General features: G+C 37.4%; 1 protein-coding gene across 2 annotated transcripts in view; it reads right to left on the minus strand.

The window, feature by feature from the left end:
* Window positions 1–771: 771 nt before the first annotated feature.
* Window positions 772–16022, minus strand: part of LOC136350577 (zinc finger protein basonuclin-2-like) — a 95485-nt gene continuing 80234 nt past the window's right edge. For both annotated transcript variants that reach the window (XM_066302435.1, XM_066302434.1), the window contains exons 4-5: window positions 9597–9832; window positions 772–5389 (exon numbers count right to left, since the gene is read on the minus strand). In XM_066302435.1, the coding sequence (XP_066158532.1) occupies window positions 2150–5389; window positions 9597–9832 (3476 nt within the window). In that variant the 3' untranslated portion in view covers window positions 772–2149. The remainder of the gene's footprint in view (window positions 5390–9596; window positions 9833–16022) is intronic.

The raw sequence follows: 16022 nt of genomic DNA on the forward strand, positions 1-16022 counted from the left end.
AATTTACAAGAGTTGGGATAAATTTAATAAAAAATGGAACAATCCCTCTAATATACCTAGCTTGAACTAATCTGAACTAACCTGGTGACGCTCAAGACTAAGGAGGTTGATTTAGAGTTTGAAGGAGAGGAATGGCTTACATTCATTGCGTTATTGCGATTGATAGATGTAATTAATAAGAAGATGACTATATTCTAATCGGCCAAAAAATATGGAAACATTACGGGTCGTCATCATTTCTCATAATGGAAAAAGAAATAAAGAAGTGATAACTGGTTACATCCAGAAATCACAATATAGACGCACCTAGCACCATCGCAGTTCATGAATATGATACGACTGAGAAGTAATGATACAGGAGACGATCGTTACAGGAAATGATGATGCACAAGATAAACAAACCATCACGATGACTTTTCGCTGAGAAACAGATTTTAAAAGCAACTACGAGGCATGTCCTTGCAGTGGAGCAGATATCGAAAGTGAGCCAAGAGCTTGATGAAGATGGAGCTCTTAGTAATAGGTTCGTCACACTCACAAAGGGACGTTAAAGAACCACTATCCAAGTCGGTGACTAAAATCGTTTTTTTCACTGATGCACCATCATATGATTTCAATTTGAGAACCATCACGGTCCCTCCAGCTCATGAAATTTTTTTGGATTCAATTGTGAATGGTGATTTTTGTGATCGAAAGTGATGTGTCTGAGTCGTCTAAAGGCAAATGCAACGATATCCGTTAGATACGTATTTTCCTGGAAAAATGAAACTCTTTGCTGTTTTAAGAGAGCTATATTTTATTGTAGCCAAAGGCAATACATTTTCTGTACATGATGAGTGCAATAACAAAAAATCATTACACTGAGCCTGCTTAAACGATATTTTCTAGGATCCAATTTTCCCCTAAAACTGTTCTAATGCGTTGAAGATAATTAAATTTTGAAAAAAATCAATGTTATCGCGTGGTCCTGAAGAGATACTTTTTGAGCGGGCCCAGTAAGTTGTACCGTTTACAAAAATAACAAATAAATAATATTTTAGGAAAAATAAAATTGCTTACAGTTCGTATACCTTAAAGAACGTCGTCTAGCCTTTTCAATATATTATTTACATCTATACATAAAGTGGCAAGATAGAGAGATATACACAATGTTATTGCACATTTTAAATATACACTTTTAATAACTATTTACACTGCGAGTTGAGAAGTTCTTACGAAATCATGAAAAACGAAAGTTTTAAACTAAAAATCTCAGATCGGAGAAAACGACGAAAGGAAAGGAATACTCTTTGTAAGCTGAAGAACTTCCCAGGACACATTCTACAGGGGTAATAAATAGGTAACATATATGTCTACAAGCGGACATGAATATTATATAAGTTATTGTTTAGGACCTTCATCACAAATGCCATATTATTATAGTTCTTGGCTGTAATTCCAAATATGAACACATTGAAAGCAATATTTCCGTATAGCAGAGCGATTTCCTAGTTGAACCATTTTGTGATATAGGCCTAATATAGAGTCGTTAATAGAGGTTCATTTTTATTACAAAAAATGAGCAAATTTTCATTCTGAATTCAGACGAACAGTACCTGATACATCACAATATTACTATAGAGATCACTAACTACTACACATATTTACCAAAACGGATGAGTATTTTTCTTGACTGGCTTATAAATTTACATATAAGTAACTTTTGTACACGTATAATAAATTAAGGAAAGCAACTGGCTTAAGAATCGAGATTTAACCACTAAATACATTACATAACCAACGTATTCATTTTTAGATTATAAGCGTAAACGTTTAATTAATGATCAAATTAACCTGAGGTTTAGCCTTAATTTGCAATCACGTCCTAACCCGAACCTAACTGACCAATATAACCAACTCCGAACTCCTTGGTTCTGGACCCTCCAGCCCGAAGTTTTTCCAGTCGAAATGAAAATAAAACTCCAGATTCTGACGAGCAATCTAACGAGTGTTGGCCTAATGTAAGTATTTCGTAGATAAACATTTAAACAAAATAATACAATTAATCTAGAAATCACATGTTCAACTTATTTAAAATTTAATAAGTACTTTAACAGGTCAATCACCACCAAGGAGGTACGTATCTTGAGGCTAACCTATTGCTCTGACGTCACGACACATCCGCCTCTTTCTTCGCGTGCAAAGACTCATTTTCCGAATGAATATTCCTGCGCGTTCGCGACATGAACACTTTCGGACACCCAATAATCGTGCATTTGAACATTTCCGAGATATGTTCCTTCTCGCAATGTTCTTTCAGGTGCCCTGGAGTGCTGAAAGATATTCTACAAAATCTACATGGTAGATTTCCCTCTTTGTCAGGAGTAGGGCCATCTTCTTCTACACAGTGGGTATACTTAACAGGACTAGCGCTAGATGCCGTTGACGGAGGAGGTGGAGACGAAACTGGTGAACTTGACGTAGAAGATCTCTCTTTGCTCAGGGAGGAACTTTTAAAGTGGCCGAAATGACTGAAGTTTCCTAAAGGAAACGGTAGAACTCCTAAGGGGGGAGGCAAGAGAAGTTGCGGAGGGGCAATTCTATCTCCGTTGAGCAGTAGCTGATCCATGTTAGGAGGTATTGGATGGTTTTTAAATACTTCGTCCGTATAGAGCCTAGCCAGAAAGTCTCCGTGCAAAGCAGGATTAGCGGCAAAGTTTGAAAATGGCGACAAGCCGGGACTGCCCTTATCTGACGACGTAGATAAAAGTTTCCGATGTAAATTTAGATTTGCACTGTGCCGGTCTCTACTTCTTTTCGACGGAAATGCTGCGTTGCATCCGTCGACGTTGCACTTGTGCATGAGCTTCAAGTGAACGTTCTGATAGTGAGTTTTAACTCCAAAGTGGTTCTGGAAAATTTTACCGCAGGCGGTGCACCTCCTTGGATTATCTTTATCAATAGGCACATCCATAGTACTAATAAATTGACCATTATCAAAATGGCCATAGAGTTGATTTTGACTGTTTTCATCTGGTGACTCTCCTTCAACACTGCTTCCGGCCGATGAAGCTTGGGAGCGCGCTGGACTCGGAGGGCCACCGCCCATCATGAATCCTATGGGTGGAAATTGGCTTCCGGGTGGCGTGACTTCCAAGTGAAACCCCTTTGACATCCACTCGCTAAAATTTCCATGAGAAAGACTTTCCAAACGACGCAGGGCATTCGAGGAATCAAACGATTCGTCGCTTTTATTGCTTTCCACTGAGCTTGCCGGCCGATCTTCATTATCTTCTGCAGCATCGTACTCGTGATTCATTTTTTCTTTTTTTAGCTTGTCAATTAAAAAAAGAGGTGCCAAAGAGGTCTTAATCTCGGTTGCTATGAGTTTTTCCGGTTCATTGGCGTTAACATCCGGACTTCTTTTGCCAAGGTCCAAAGGCGACTCACAATCTTCTTCCATTTTAATCTCTTTTTTACAGTCTGCACTTTCTGCCTCCGACCTTAGTCTAGGATCAATGAAGACGTCATTGGAAGAGTCTCCATCACTGACAGTATCTTCTATAATAGCAGGAACTGTGCATCTAGTAGGGTTTTGGCTTTTTCGCTTTCTTTTACTGGTCTGTGTGTTACTGGCCTCATCTCGAACAGCGTGGTTTTCAACCACACTCTGCGAATCTTCATTGCTCTCATTATTACTTAAGGCTTCTTCATCGGCGTCTGAAACTGATAGTTTTTGCCTCTTGGAGGGCATGCTGAAATCTTCTGGTTGGTCAGAAGGTGAAGGTGGCCGCAATATGGTTTCTTTGTGTTTGTTTTCTAGTGATTTTGTTGTAACATCCAGCGGTTCATTCAGGGGAGCTTCAGGACTGAGTGGCTTTGAAACATGTTCTGAGTGTAACGTCTCTGGCCTTGAATGATCATGTTTACTTTCGATTTCCACTGAACATGGTCTGTCGTGTGCCACATCATCATATTCATCGCCTCCCACTACCACGATGCCTTCTTCATCATCGTCTTCTTCAGAATGTATTTGACTAGAGGAACTCAAAGCTAAGGCGCTGAAGTCCCTTGCGCTTTTTTCTGCATTCCTATCCTCGATGTTTCTTTGCACACTTAAATCCAGGGTCGGCTTAAAATCTAAGGAAGCCAATGAGTGGTACTTTATTTCTGGAGGAGGAGTTAATAAAGGAAAAGCTCCGAATGGATTCAAAGGATTTAAAGCTGCAGCTGGAAGGGGTAGGCCCGTTTGAGGTGGAATCAGCAACGGATGTGATTGAGAACTGCGTCCATCATGAGGCGATATTTTTCGTCGCAAGTGGGGCGAATGTAATTTGGGGTTTGGATTAGCGCTATGTCTGTTGCGAGACCGGCGTGAACTAAACATCATATTACATCCCTCTACTGTACATTTGTGCATTTCCCGCAAATGCACCGCCGAAAAGTGTATCTTTAAAGCACCTTTGTCGCAAAAAGTCTTGAGACAAACATTGCACTGCACTCTTTTCTTACCAGTAGCCGGATTAATAAACTGTGTTCCCAAGTTAAGAGGTAAACCCGGGGAACCCCACTGTCGCTTTGTTGGAGTGGAAGGCTTTCGACCTGGTAACATTCTCGGTTGAGGGTGCGTTTGTTGTTTAAGAGTTTTTAAAGAGTCTCTGTCGCGACTTAAGTTCAGAGCACTATAAGAATTTTCATCGGCATCATCATCTTCCTCACTGTTATTATTTCCAGGAAAATGATCGGCACTAGATGGCGATTTACTTCCGCTTGACAGCCTTCCTGATATTAAGCTAGGAAAGGAGGAGGCGACCAAGTTGGCTGCAGCCAACGCATTTGCTGACACCATTGCGGCAGATGGGTGGCTTAAAGTCGGAGGAGGTGGTAGGCAGCTAGACATTGAAGTTGATATGCTTAAATTTAACCCTAGAGGCTCGTTGTCTGGGGCTAAGCGCCTACTTATCTCTGGACTAACGCGGCTAGGGAAAGTCGGAAGACTTGCCGGATTAAGTTTCCGATAATCGAAAGTCATACTTTGAAGTCGATTGAGCGGACTACTGGTTATACTACTGGGCGTTGTTGAAGGAATCTGGCTACTACTAATCGAAGGCATTTTTATGAAACCTAAGGGGTGCTTCTGGTTGGGAGACATCGCGTGTGGTTGTGAATGGAAGACAGATGCAGGAACGTTCGGTGGAGAAAGGCGACGGCTAGGCGACATCGCCCGATGGTGTGAATTGTGATGCCGCTCCAGACGCTCCAGGGTGCGGTCCTGAAGGGTCTGTTGCGCTAAAATCAATTGCTGCGTTATGGCTCTTGTTTCTTGAAATCGCAGAAACTGTTGGAGGACCAGCGGCTCCTCCTCTGGGTTACAGATGCTCCATCGGTCCAGAATGCTGGAGTGTGGCTCCTGAAACACAAAACAAAATCCATGTAGCGTTTGCGACCGCATAAATTCGATCTTTTAATTTGGTTTATCGAACCTGAAAATTTATCTGGCGATTCAAAAGAGAAGGTCGACGCCGACTGTATATTTTACAAACGCGTTGTATAAAAATATACTTTCGAATCGATAGCGCTAACGTTCTTGTTTAGAAACGAAGTCTGCAGAATGTCTCCCGCGCGTCCATAAATAAACGGGGTGATAGTCACCTGCCCCTCTCAGACTTAATCTATATCAAACAAACAACTAGCTTCTATTATAGGACCACAATTAAACTATCCTATTTATATATGACAGTCTTTCTCTCGAAGCTTGTAAATCTTCTGAAATGCTGAATACCAGAATTCACCTTAAGAATCTAAAGGAATCAGGTGCTGCCTAAGTGAATATTCAGAATTTCTCAACCTGGTCTAATTGGTCGATATCATTTTTAGCATTACAGCAAAATATTAATTTCCATAGCTGTAGAAGGAAGTGCTGTGTTTGTATCCAAATTCTACGAGAGATACGAATATGTCCCAAATTACAATATAATTATGTTTTAGTGGTCTAATCCCGATTCTCCACAATATTTGTTGCGCATGTTCCTGTCCTATGTTCAAGAGTTTTGAAAATAATTTGGTATTAAGCTTTGCGTTTCTTCATAGTCAAGAAATAAAGTTTCGCTTTTGAGATTAACCAAGGAAGTTCTTCATACAGTCAAGCAAATTGGAGTCTCTAGGCCGGAAATTGAATTTCTGAGAATAAAAATGATGAGCTGCTCCATAGGACATCCTCACGTTAGGAAAACAAACAGGAACACAGTTCTGTTTTGCGAAAATGAGGATGGAACTCATAAAAATATATTGAGATTTCAAGAACCAATGAATTTCAGCAAAGGAGTTGACAAATTAAATTTTGCTTTTCGGAATTTAGAAAAACGAACAAAATGACTGTGAAAATATTCTTCTCCCCATATTCGCTGGTTCGGTTTGTTTTGGTACTTCGGAGCTAATCAAGACTCTTAAATTATTATGAAATACAAATAAATCACTTTTAAATGCAAATAATCTGAATTTCGCATAAACGAATTAATAAGGAAGTAGGGCTTGCAGAGTGATCTGATGAACTGATTTTGATCCTTTTTTGTTTCGATATTACAATTCCTTATTAGTAATGAATGATCATTAAAAAATGTCGCAGTATGCGCTGAACCGTACACGTAGGACGGAGATTAAACCATTTCCTATATACTGTCAAACATTTGACATTGACGATACATAACAGACGAGTCTATCCAAGACGTAACTCTCACATTTCACATCCTGTAGACAAGTTTTACGTCTACAGGGAATGTCATAACGTTAGTGAAAACTCACTTGGCAGTAAAAATTTCGAATCGGTCTAGACTCGGCTACAGATCAATTTGAGATGTTAATTATACAATAAATATTTAATAAAAAATATTTAATAAAAAATATTTAATAAAAAATATTTAATAAAATAAAATTGCATTAATAAATTAGAATTTAATTTTTTTATGGTTTTGAGGTAACACTGACACAATTCATATTTATTTTAAACAAACTTACCCCAATGATAAACAGATTTAGTTCGATTTGCCTGCTTTAAAATTCAAATTCGGTGTTAAAATGACTTAATTTGATCCTTGAAGGATAAAGAGGTGCATAGGTCACTGGTTCACCGGGTAAGTACGTTTCATTTGGTGTCACCAGACGTAGTTAGAAGTTATATCATGTTCGTTCGATGGTAGTCGTTTTGGGTTAATGTGAAGAAACGCAGTTATAATGCACAGAAAAAAAGTGGGTACTTGTTTTGAATATCAAAATTCGCAAGTGCTTTCCTCAGATAACATCATGGAGTAAGTGCATTTGAATTGAGAATAAATTACGTATCGAAAGTAATGGAACGTTTATGTGAAATAAAAAATGTAATATACATATGTATAAATAATATTTATTCAACATGTGAGTTTGGCAGTCTCAAGTCAGTAAAAAAATTATTTGATGCAAGTTGAAGCTTTATTGATACTTCATGTTTCTGTAATGCAGATAACTTGCAATTAGAAATGCAGACAACACTATAACTAAGAAATTGACTATCTCGATTCAAGAAAATATATTATTTTGCGAATGGACCTAAGAATACTCAATGTGACATTAATATTTCATTCAAAAATTTATTTTTTACTGTGCAGCCTTGAAAAGAGATAAGTACATATGTATACTCAATGGGAACAAACTACTAGGTACAAGGCATTTTGCTATTAGCAGCTGAAAATGATTTTAAATGCCTCTATTGCGAAAACGGCATTTTTTTAGGTTTATTTATTACTTGAATTATCACATCCATCTATTTTTCCCTCGGTTCTTCTATCTAAGCATGATGTGGCGCCTAACTATCTTTTCGTCCATGTTTTCGGAATCATCCCGTATATCTCTTTGCAATGAGAATAACAAAAAACATAAATACCGTGTTTTTCAGATTAAAATTTCTTATCACTCTAGCATACATAAAATATGTTAATAATAGTCATTTTAACTGAATGCACACTCCCCAATATACTTCACCTGTTTTCAGCAATGAATTTGTTGGAAAAGTATTACTGGTACTAGTCAAGTGAGTACCTACTTAGGTACTCACTTGAAACTTAATCTAAACAAAAAATAAACCTCCTCTCATGGCAATGTTTGGCTACAGGGATTAACAACAGGTTTTATAATAGAAAAGCCTTCATTCCTATTTATATTTTGTGTACAATAAATTAAACTTGTTTTTGCAAACACTGTTTCCTCGGATTAATCAGAAGCCATTAAATGGGTTTACACTAATTTTTGTGGTCAGTTGGACCTTAAAACCGACATGGTGTGTTAACTCGGTTTCACTGGTGGTTTATTTTTATTACATTTATTCTACCTAAGAGTGAAGTGCGCTTTACTGTTTTGCATACCTTTCGGTTTGCTGTTTATATCTAAGGAATTCACCTTAAGAACTTGATTCGGAATTTCAAAATATTTTAAGAAAGAATGTTCACGCGCTAGAATCCAGACGGTGTAGTGTGTAGAGAAGTCGCGGGAAAAACCTAATGTGACTTAATCCTGCGAAATAGTAAAAATCATGTGACTGTTCGGTATTGCTGAGACAAGAAAGAAATGCGCGTAAATGCAAAAGGAAGCTGCGGTCGATCCGACGGCAAGCGCTTCATCTTGCTATTGGCTGCGGCAACGCCTTAAGTGGTAAGTATGTTATATTTTCGCATGTTTGTTGATGCAACTATTGTAACACTTTGTATATTACAAAATTGTAGGATGCTTCGTTGTTGGCAACGGGCGATATAATGTGTAGCGAATTCGGTCTGTAAAGATGGCTAGAATAAATGCTGTTTCATCGCTATTACCTAACTGCAAAACCTGACACAATTATTTTGTCCATTATATAAGTACACAAAGATTTTATGGGCATATACAAAACTTTATTGTATTTTAAAACCTGTTTTCAATTTTTTTTCTGAACAATGACCTTAACTTTGAAGAGTAATGTTTTTTATTAAATATTTTTGTTTGCATTTAAATGTTTGGGTTAGATCAGTCAAAAAAATACCTAACAGATAAGAGGAAATCAAAGATGAAAATTTCGCAAATAAACGCAGATTTATACGTAATTGACTGATTTATCGCTGTTGTGGTCGCTAGTAGTACTATCTCGGTTATCAACTTTGATGGGGAGGAACATTCATCTCCTCCTCCAATTATTATGACTTACATTGATACCAGAATGTAAATATGCATAAAATAAATCATATCATCTCTATGTATATCCTAAAGTCTGCTGGTGCTGGGCATAACTCGTTTGAAAATATTTAAGTCACACGTCCTCAAGAGCGCTAGCACTTGGCGCATTTAGCACGAAGCTGTGAGGGGTAGGTATCTATGCCGAGATCAATTCAGTTTAAATTTTACGTTCAAATGATGGTACCATTGGAGAAATGGAACCCGAGCGTTGGAGACTACGACTGCCTTCTTGAAGGTTTCGATTGAATGCGCAGGGAGGTAAATTACCGCTGTGCGCTATTTATCCTTAGTAACAGATGTCACTAGTAGATCCTCGTCGCGTACCAGGTCAAGCCGGCAGGACTTTTTCCGAGCGGTCAAAAAAAAATACAGAAATAACTAACCTGCAAAATATATCCTCTAGCGTAATCGCCAGTTGTCCAACCAAATCCATGCAGCACTTGAATCACTTCGTCCTTTTGAAGCACAGAAAACAATCGATCCAGAAGAATTTTGAGACGAATCGGTAACGCTTGACATCCGTATAAAATTAAACTAGCTACGTCGAACGTTACGTTCACATGCACCGGCTCAGGAGCACTGGTATTGAAGAGATGTCGCAGGCCCAACTTGTCCAATGCTGTAACAAAGGTGGGGGTAATTCACAGCGTGCGCACTGAGGAGGGCGGGGCTAGCTGCGAGGGGGGGTTGACAAAGGTGGACGCGAAGTATAGGTGACGATACCCCTTCGCAGGGACACTCTGCACCCCCTCTGTGTGATTTTGCCGATGCTACAGACATGCATAGAGCGGCGATGTTATTCCCTGGTTCGAATTAGTTCATTCGCCTTGCGCTCTGCACGTCTGGCATTTCATATTATAAATAGAACAATAGCTACAAATAAATTACTTCGTTAATTGCTATTGGTGACCATGTAGCAAATTCTGACCATCAACTCCACCCCGTCAGCGGGAATTTACCATGGAAATATTATTTTTCACAAAATAATTTTTTGTAGTCATCGAACTTCATGAAAATACAATAAATTGAAATATAAAAAGCATTTAATTACCAACTATCAATATGGTTGCTTGGGGTATAACCTAACGGGAAAAGTTAGAGTTAATAAAGATGGCGGTCCACTACAATAATCCCATAACAGTAAGCATGTCAACATTAAAATACATATTTAATCGGTACCGGTTAGAAGCGTACACATTAGAGATTCTCCCTGTCGTTATTATAATACATACTGAAGATTTCCTTTTGGAGGTATTCGATAAATCTTGAAGTTTTGGAAAAACGTTTTTAGATTTTACTCAGCTTATATGCCGAGAGAATTCACAGTGATTGACACATAATTATGGGGATGTCACATTTGAAATCCGACGTTTTGTAATTTGAGCCATCACCAGCTTTAGTGTTTTCTTATATGCGCCATTTAGATTTTCATATTTTTGTTTAATAAAGAATTTTTTAAATTTTACTGAATTTCACTTAACGCCATCCCAAGTTACGAAAATTAGTTTAGACTTATTAACAAAGTGATTGTTTCAACTGCAAATACTAAAACCTCTTCAAAAATATTAAACGGTCCATCCAAGCTTAAAATATTTCTGGTAGAGTCATTTTAAACAATAAAGGCATACGTTGGCCTGCATGTTTAGCAGATTTTTCCCCATGGGACTATCATTTATGGGGAACTACGAAAAAACTTAACAATGAATCTGTATGCACCAATATTAATAAAATCCGAAGGAAGATCATCACATCTTTAAGGGCCAAAATAAGAAAAAGAGACGTTTTAAAACCGATGTAGAAGCTATGAAGACGCACAGGGCTTTAAAAATGTTTTCCTATTGTGAATATATCGAAAATCACTCTTACACTACTAGAAAACAATCCTTTATGCTACAGCTGGTTTTTCTTGTATCACAAAATGATTTAAATTTTATTTTAATAGTTATGTCACCTGATCAAATTGATCAAAATAAGATTACCTCGCCGGTCTGGCGCCCCAGGTACATGGCTGGTATTGTCTTGACGTCTTAAGATTGGCCCGGTTCAGACGATAGAAAATTTAATATCTTAATGCACGATCTTCAATTGAGCAGGTTTTCAGGTAATTAAGTGTGCAACGATTGAATATGGAAGTGGATATCTAGGCACGATCTTCAAAACATCTATAGTGTGTAACCCTTGCCTCCTGGTGATGTAATTTTAGAAACTAATGTGATTGTGTAATTGCAGAGTTTAGATTAAGGAAGTTTAGTATAAAATTATACAGGCTGTCTAAAAATAATTAATATAAATTATGTTTCAAAAATCCTTTGTTACTGAAGGGCAATTATTATGAATAATAAATTAAACACCCTGTAAAGAATGTGATTATGACGAGTTTGCTTTCTGGATATCCTGTTTCTGTAGTTCTACATATTTACATAATGAATTTAGTTAAAGGTCATCACCAAGAAATATATGAATGATCGGAAGGGAAAGCAGAAAATAGGTCAGCATCCGTAAAGCCAATACCCACATCGATTTCGGCGGTCTGGGAATTTGAAGGATATCGCTTCAGAAATTAGTTTTATCTAGATTTGATCGAGAAGGAAAGTATAATTATGTGAAGTGACAGGAAGTAATTTCCAGACGTTTCGTCAAAAACGAACTTCCTCAGGATCGCCTCCCTAATAGCCATTTTTCAAGTTAAGAAAAATGATTGTATAAAATTGCAAGTGTGTTATGCCGGTACTTATAGGCAGTGCCGCTGGTCAAACACCGCTACGGTATGTTAACAGTCATTCTCATCAGAGTAAATTTGTACGAATCAGGTTAACCATCAAATTGTTGAATGTTTCAGGCATAAATCTCTCGTCAGGCAAAATTGCGTTCATTAAATATAACCCAACCCATCCAATCAATTCCTATTTACAAATGCGAGCAATGTCATTGATTTGAAGAGGCAATTATGCCCAGATGTGCGGGGTTAGTGTAAACCCAAAGTCATATTCTTCTTGACAAATCACAGAAATGCCCCAAGTACAAATCATCTAGAGAAGGAAAAGAGGACATATCTGATCTCAATGACAATGTTATTAGTATCAATAAAAAATTATCAATATGACTGGAGACTTAAATCATCATTCTATATAAGGGGATGCCAAAATCTGTTCCATTACTTGAGGCTTTCACAGGCGCCTTGTTCTTTCTCGTATAGAATTTCAATAAATAATGACTAGGCAGTATTGGAGACAACTAAAAGAACTGATGACTTAAGGATCGGGCTGGAGCTATCTGATCGCTTCTTAAGTTAGTACATCCTATTGGGATTGTCCGCGATTGAAGTTCCCAACAACAGTAATAATTTTACCGACATTTGAATTTCAGGTACCTCTTCACAGTTTGGCCATCTGCAAGCAGCTAATAATAGTGTATCGAGTTTTTCTACCTCCTTGGGATGCGCCGATTTCAAACAATGTATAGTTACAGTTGAGACAAGTAGTCGAAGTTAATAAGGCATAAAATGATAATGCTCTAGTGATGGAACTTAACCGCAACGAGAATTAGGAGAGGAGAAAAAGTTCCCTTTAAATGCATCTTAATTAAACCACAATTTCACGCTTGAATTCTCTGTTTATATATTCATGATCTCTTAACTGTTGCTTAAACGTCGGTTTGGTTGTAGAGCACACACAGCTCTGAGCGGAGAACTCACCTGTCAGGGCCTATAATTTCACGTTTGCGAAAAACCACCCTGTGTGCTGTCCTCTTGCTTGACAAATTGAATTAGGGAAGAGACCTACTGGTACTAATACCCAACGACACATCTTTTGACAAACTTTGACTAACTTTAGCTACCTGGCTTAAGCCGGCGCTAACCTTCTCAACAAAAGGCTTATATTATCCGAATGATTTGCTCCAGAAACTGATTACGTTCAAAAACAAACGTACTCAGGGGCACTATTTTGTTAGCAGATCTCCCTGTGTTTCTTTTGTCGGATTCTGAAGACCACCCATCAAGTCAGTTACCAGTTATGCGCTCGTTTGTAGAAATTAAATATTGTAATGTGTATATGTTGCTGTTTAGCAACATATTAAATTTCGGCCACCAATACTATGTCTATAAATACCATAGTAATTTTTCATTTCTTAACGTAAGCACAGCTGATGTATGATGTATGAGTGCCCTATTTTTTTATACGGACAATTCCAAGTGCGATATTTTTGATTTATCAGTCGTTTATTGTTAAGTAATATTGCAATCAATAGAATTTTTATACTGATGATTTTAGAAAGCACATATCATGTTTTGGTTTTTGAATATTTTTCACATCACTTGATATGCCTCCAGGTAGCAAATACTATTCAGGTCGAAGCATATCATCATGGAGATACTTCAGGGAGCTATAATAGGTACTATGCAAAATAAAAACAAAATGCTGATAGACCTATGGTTATCATTCTCGGTATCCCGGATGGCAGAGTTTTACATTTTTATCACATTTTTTCGCATGTTTGCACATAGATCTATTAGAATTTTTAAAATTACTTTGCAGAGTACCATCGCTAGCTGAAATATCTCCATGATGAAATATATCACTCTATATATGTAACTTAGGCATTGAGAAGACGGACTCCTTAAGATTTTACTCAAGTAGTATGTATAGTATGGTTTTACAAAATTACCTTATTTTATATTTTGCTCGATTTGATGATTTTTATATAGAGTAGAAGAAAATCATTCCAGATTAATTAGCTTAATTTAAGGAATTTTAGAATATTTCAAATGCCCTGTTCCTTAGGAAAAATCCTTTCTAGCCCTTTTCCTTCAATTTTATTATGAAACTCTTTCGCAAGATGAAGAACGGTCATTAAACCGAATATAACGTCTCTTTTTCTAATGAGCTTCAAAGAAATTGTTCGTTATCTTTCTGAATTTCTGGATACTCGACTTCATCTTGCATTATTAGGTTCTTGGATTTGTAATAAGCCGTATGACTGTCCTATGCCTGTGATTTAATTAAAAGTGTTAATAGACTTTGCTGCATTCTACTGGCGGAAATGTATTTACTTTATTTCCGATATTTCTTCTAACATCTTGTCACTTACGTGACTATAAAGCTATTTGGCGATTATACCGAAGATCGTTTCACTCATTGTCATGTCTTTTATACATTCTGCGAAAATTGTTACAGGTACTTACCGGTTATAGCATCTTCTGTCTAAACGTCCTTCTCGACGCAAAATTACACGAAAAAATCATTTATCATTTATAAGGGTGACTATTAGGTTTAATAACCATCTCATTTTAAACGCCAGAATTTAGCAGTATGCGCTCAGTTGGTGGTTTTATGGGCAAGGTCGCCTTAAATTACCTTTTTATTTCCAAATGTTGGGCACTTAAAAAGGTTGGTTCTTCAGGTCGCTAAGGTGTCCATCGATTAAGGAAATATTTCAAATTAATTATCTTTGATGTTATAGAATGTTTGATGCCCGCATTTGTGGAAAAATGTTTTATTTGAAGAGGGGCGGGTGTTGTCCCCTCAAATAAGCCTCGCACGGGACACGCATATTTGATGTAAATAAAAAGAACTACAAATTACCCGAAGCAGTTAATTATATTGAAAAATATGAGTGAGTGCACAGGGTTTGCTATTTGTTCAGTAATTCGATACAATATTAGCAGCACGTCATACGCTCTGTTAGATAAAAGAGTATTCATAATTCTTTGTTCTCGGATTAAACATAAGGGCTATAGATACAGATTAAGACCCTTGTCCGCTTGTATGAAAAATCTAGGGATGGAACTTAATATCATCGAAAAGCAAATGGCATTTTTCAACAGAAAATATTAAATTAACCTTTTATACTGTCAGTCATCGTTAAATTTGCCAAAATACTGTTCAAGGACACTACCTAAAGACCGGTAGCAAAATCCAAAACCAAATATTTGTCTTTAACAGGCTTCCAGCCCCCGAGGTAGATTTATTTGTACTCCACCTATTGTCGAGATTTGTTCTGTCCCCTTATTGGTCGCTATTGTCACGTAATCCGGTAGCCGCCAATAACAACCTCGTCCTTGCAGTTGTTCATGAGCTTTGTTATTTTCGTCACGCAAATGTCACCATCGCAATGGCACCCTCCTATTAAAATATTCCAACACAGATCGAGCTCTAATAAATGTCATTGTCTATAGAGTAAAAAATGTATTGCTGAATTAGGTGGTTACGTATCATGTTGAGAATTTTTAGATTTATCGATCCGCAAGGTAACGTACTGAAAATACCAGGTGTTCAGGCGAACCCCGGACAACCGGTATTCTCTTGATCTGAAAAAAGTAATTTTTGCTAAAAAAAAATCACTTTGCCCTGTAGATTATTCGTCGATTCCACCGTACATCTCTAAGCTGCACGGCACTGCCTGTGATTTGTCACCACTTTTGACGTAACTTCGTACCCTCTTGAAAACGCCTTATTTACGAATTTAGATATGTGGAAAATAGTTTTCACCTTTGTTCTGTGTGTAAATAACTAACACTAAGTGTTCATGACTATGTACTACTTATAAGGGCACAACGTATTCATGAAAAAATATTTTAGCCATAAAGCGAAAGACTAATTCAACAATGGCCAATATTTTCCTTTCAGCTTGAAATCCATTTAATTTTTAGAAGGTAATTAAATTCGATTTCACTGTTATTAACAATAGAATTCTTCTCTGTACACGCATAATGGTGGTTGAAGTGGCATGTACCTAAAATGTGGCCCGAACATGAGATCAAGCATGTAAGGGCGTACGTTCGAATATGGCCGAAATAACAACGAAGTTGC

Source organism: Euwallacea fornicatus, chromosome 3 (genome assembly GCF_040115645.1).
Source record: "Euwallacea fornicatus isolate EFF26 chromosome 3, ASM4011564v1, whole genome shotgun sequence".
NCBI lineage: Eukaryota > Metazoa > Arthropoda > Insecta > Coleoptera > Curculionidae > Euwallacea > Euwallacea fornicatus.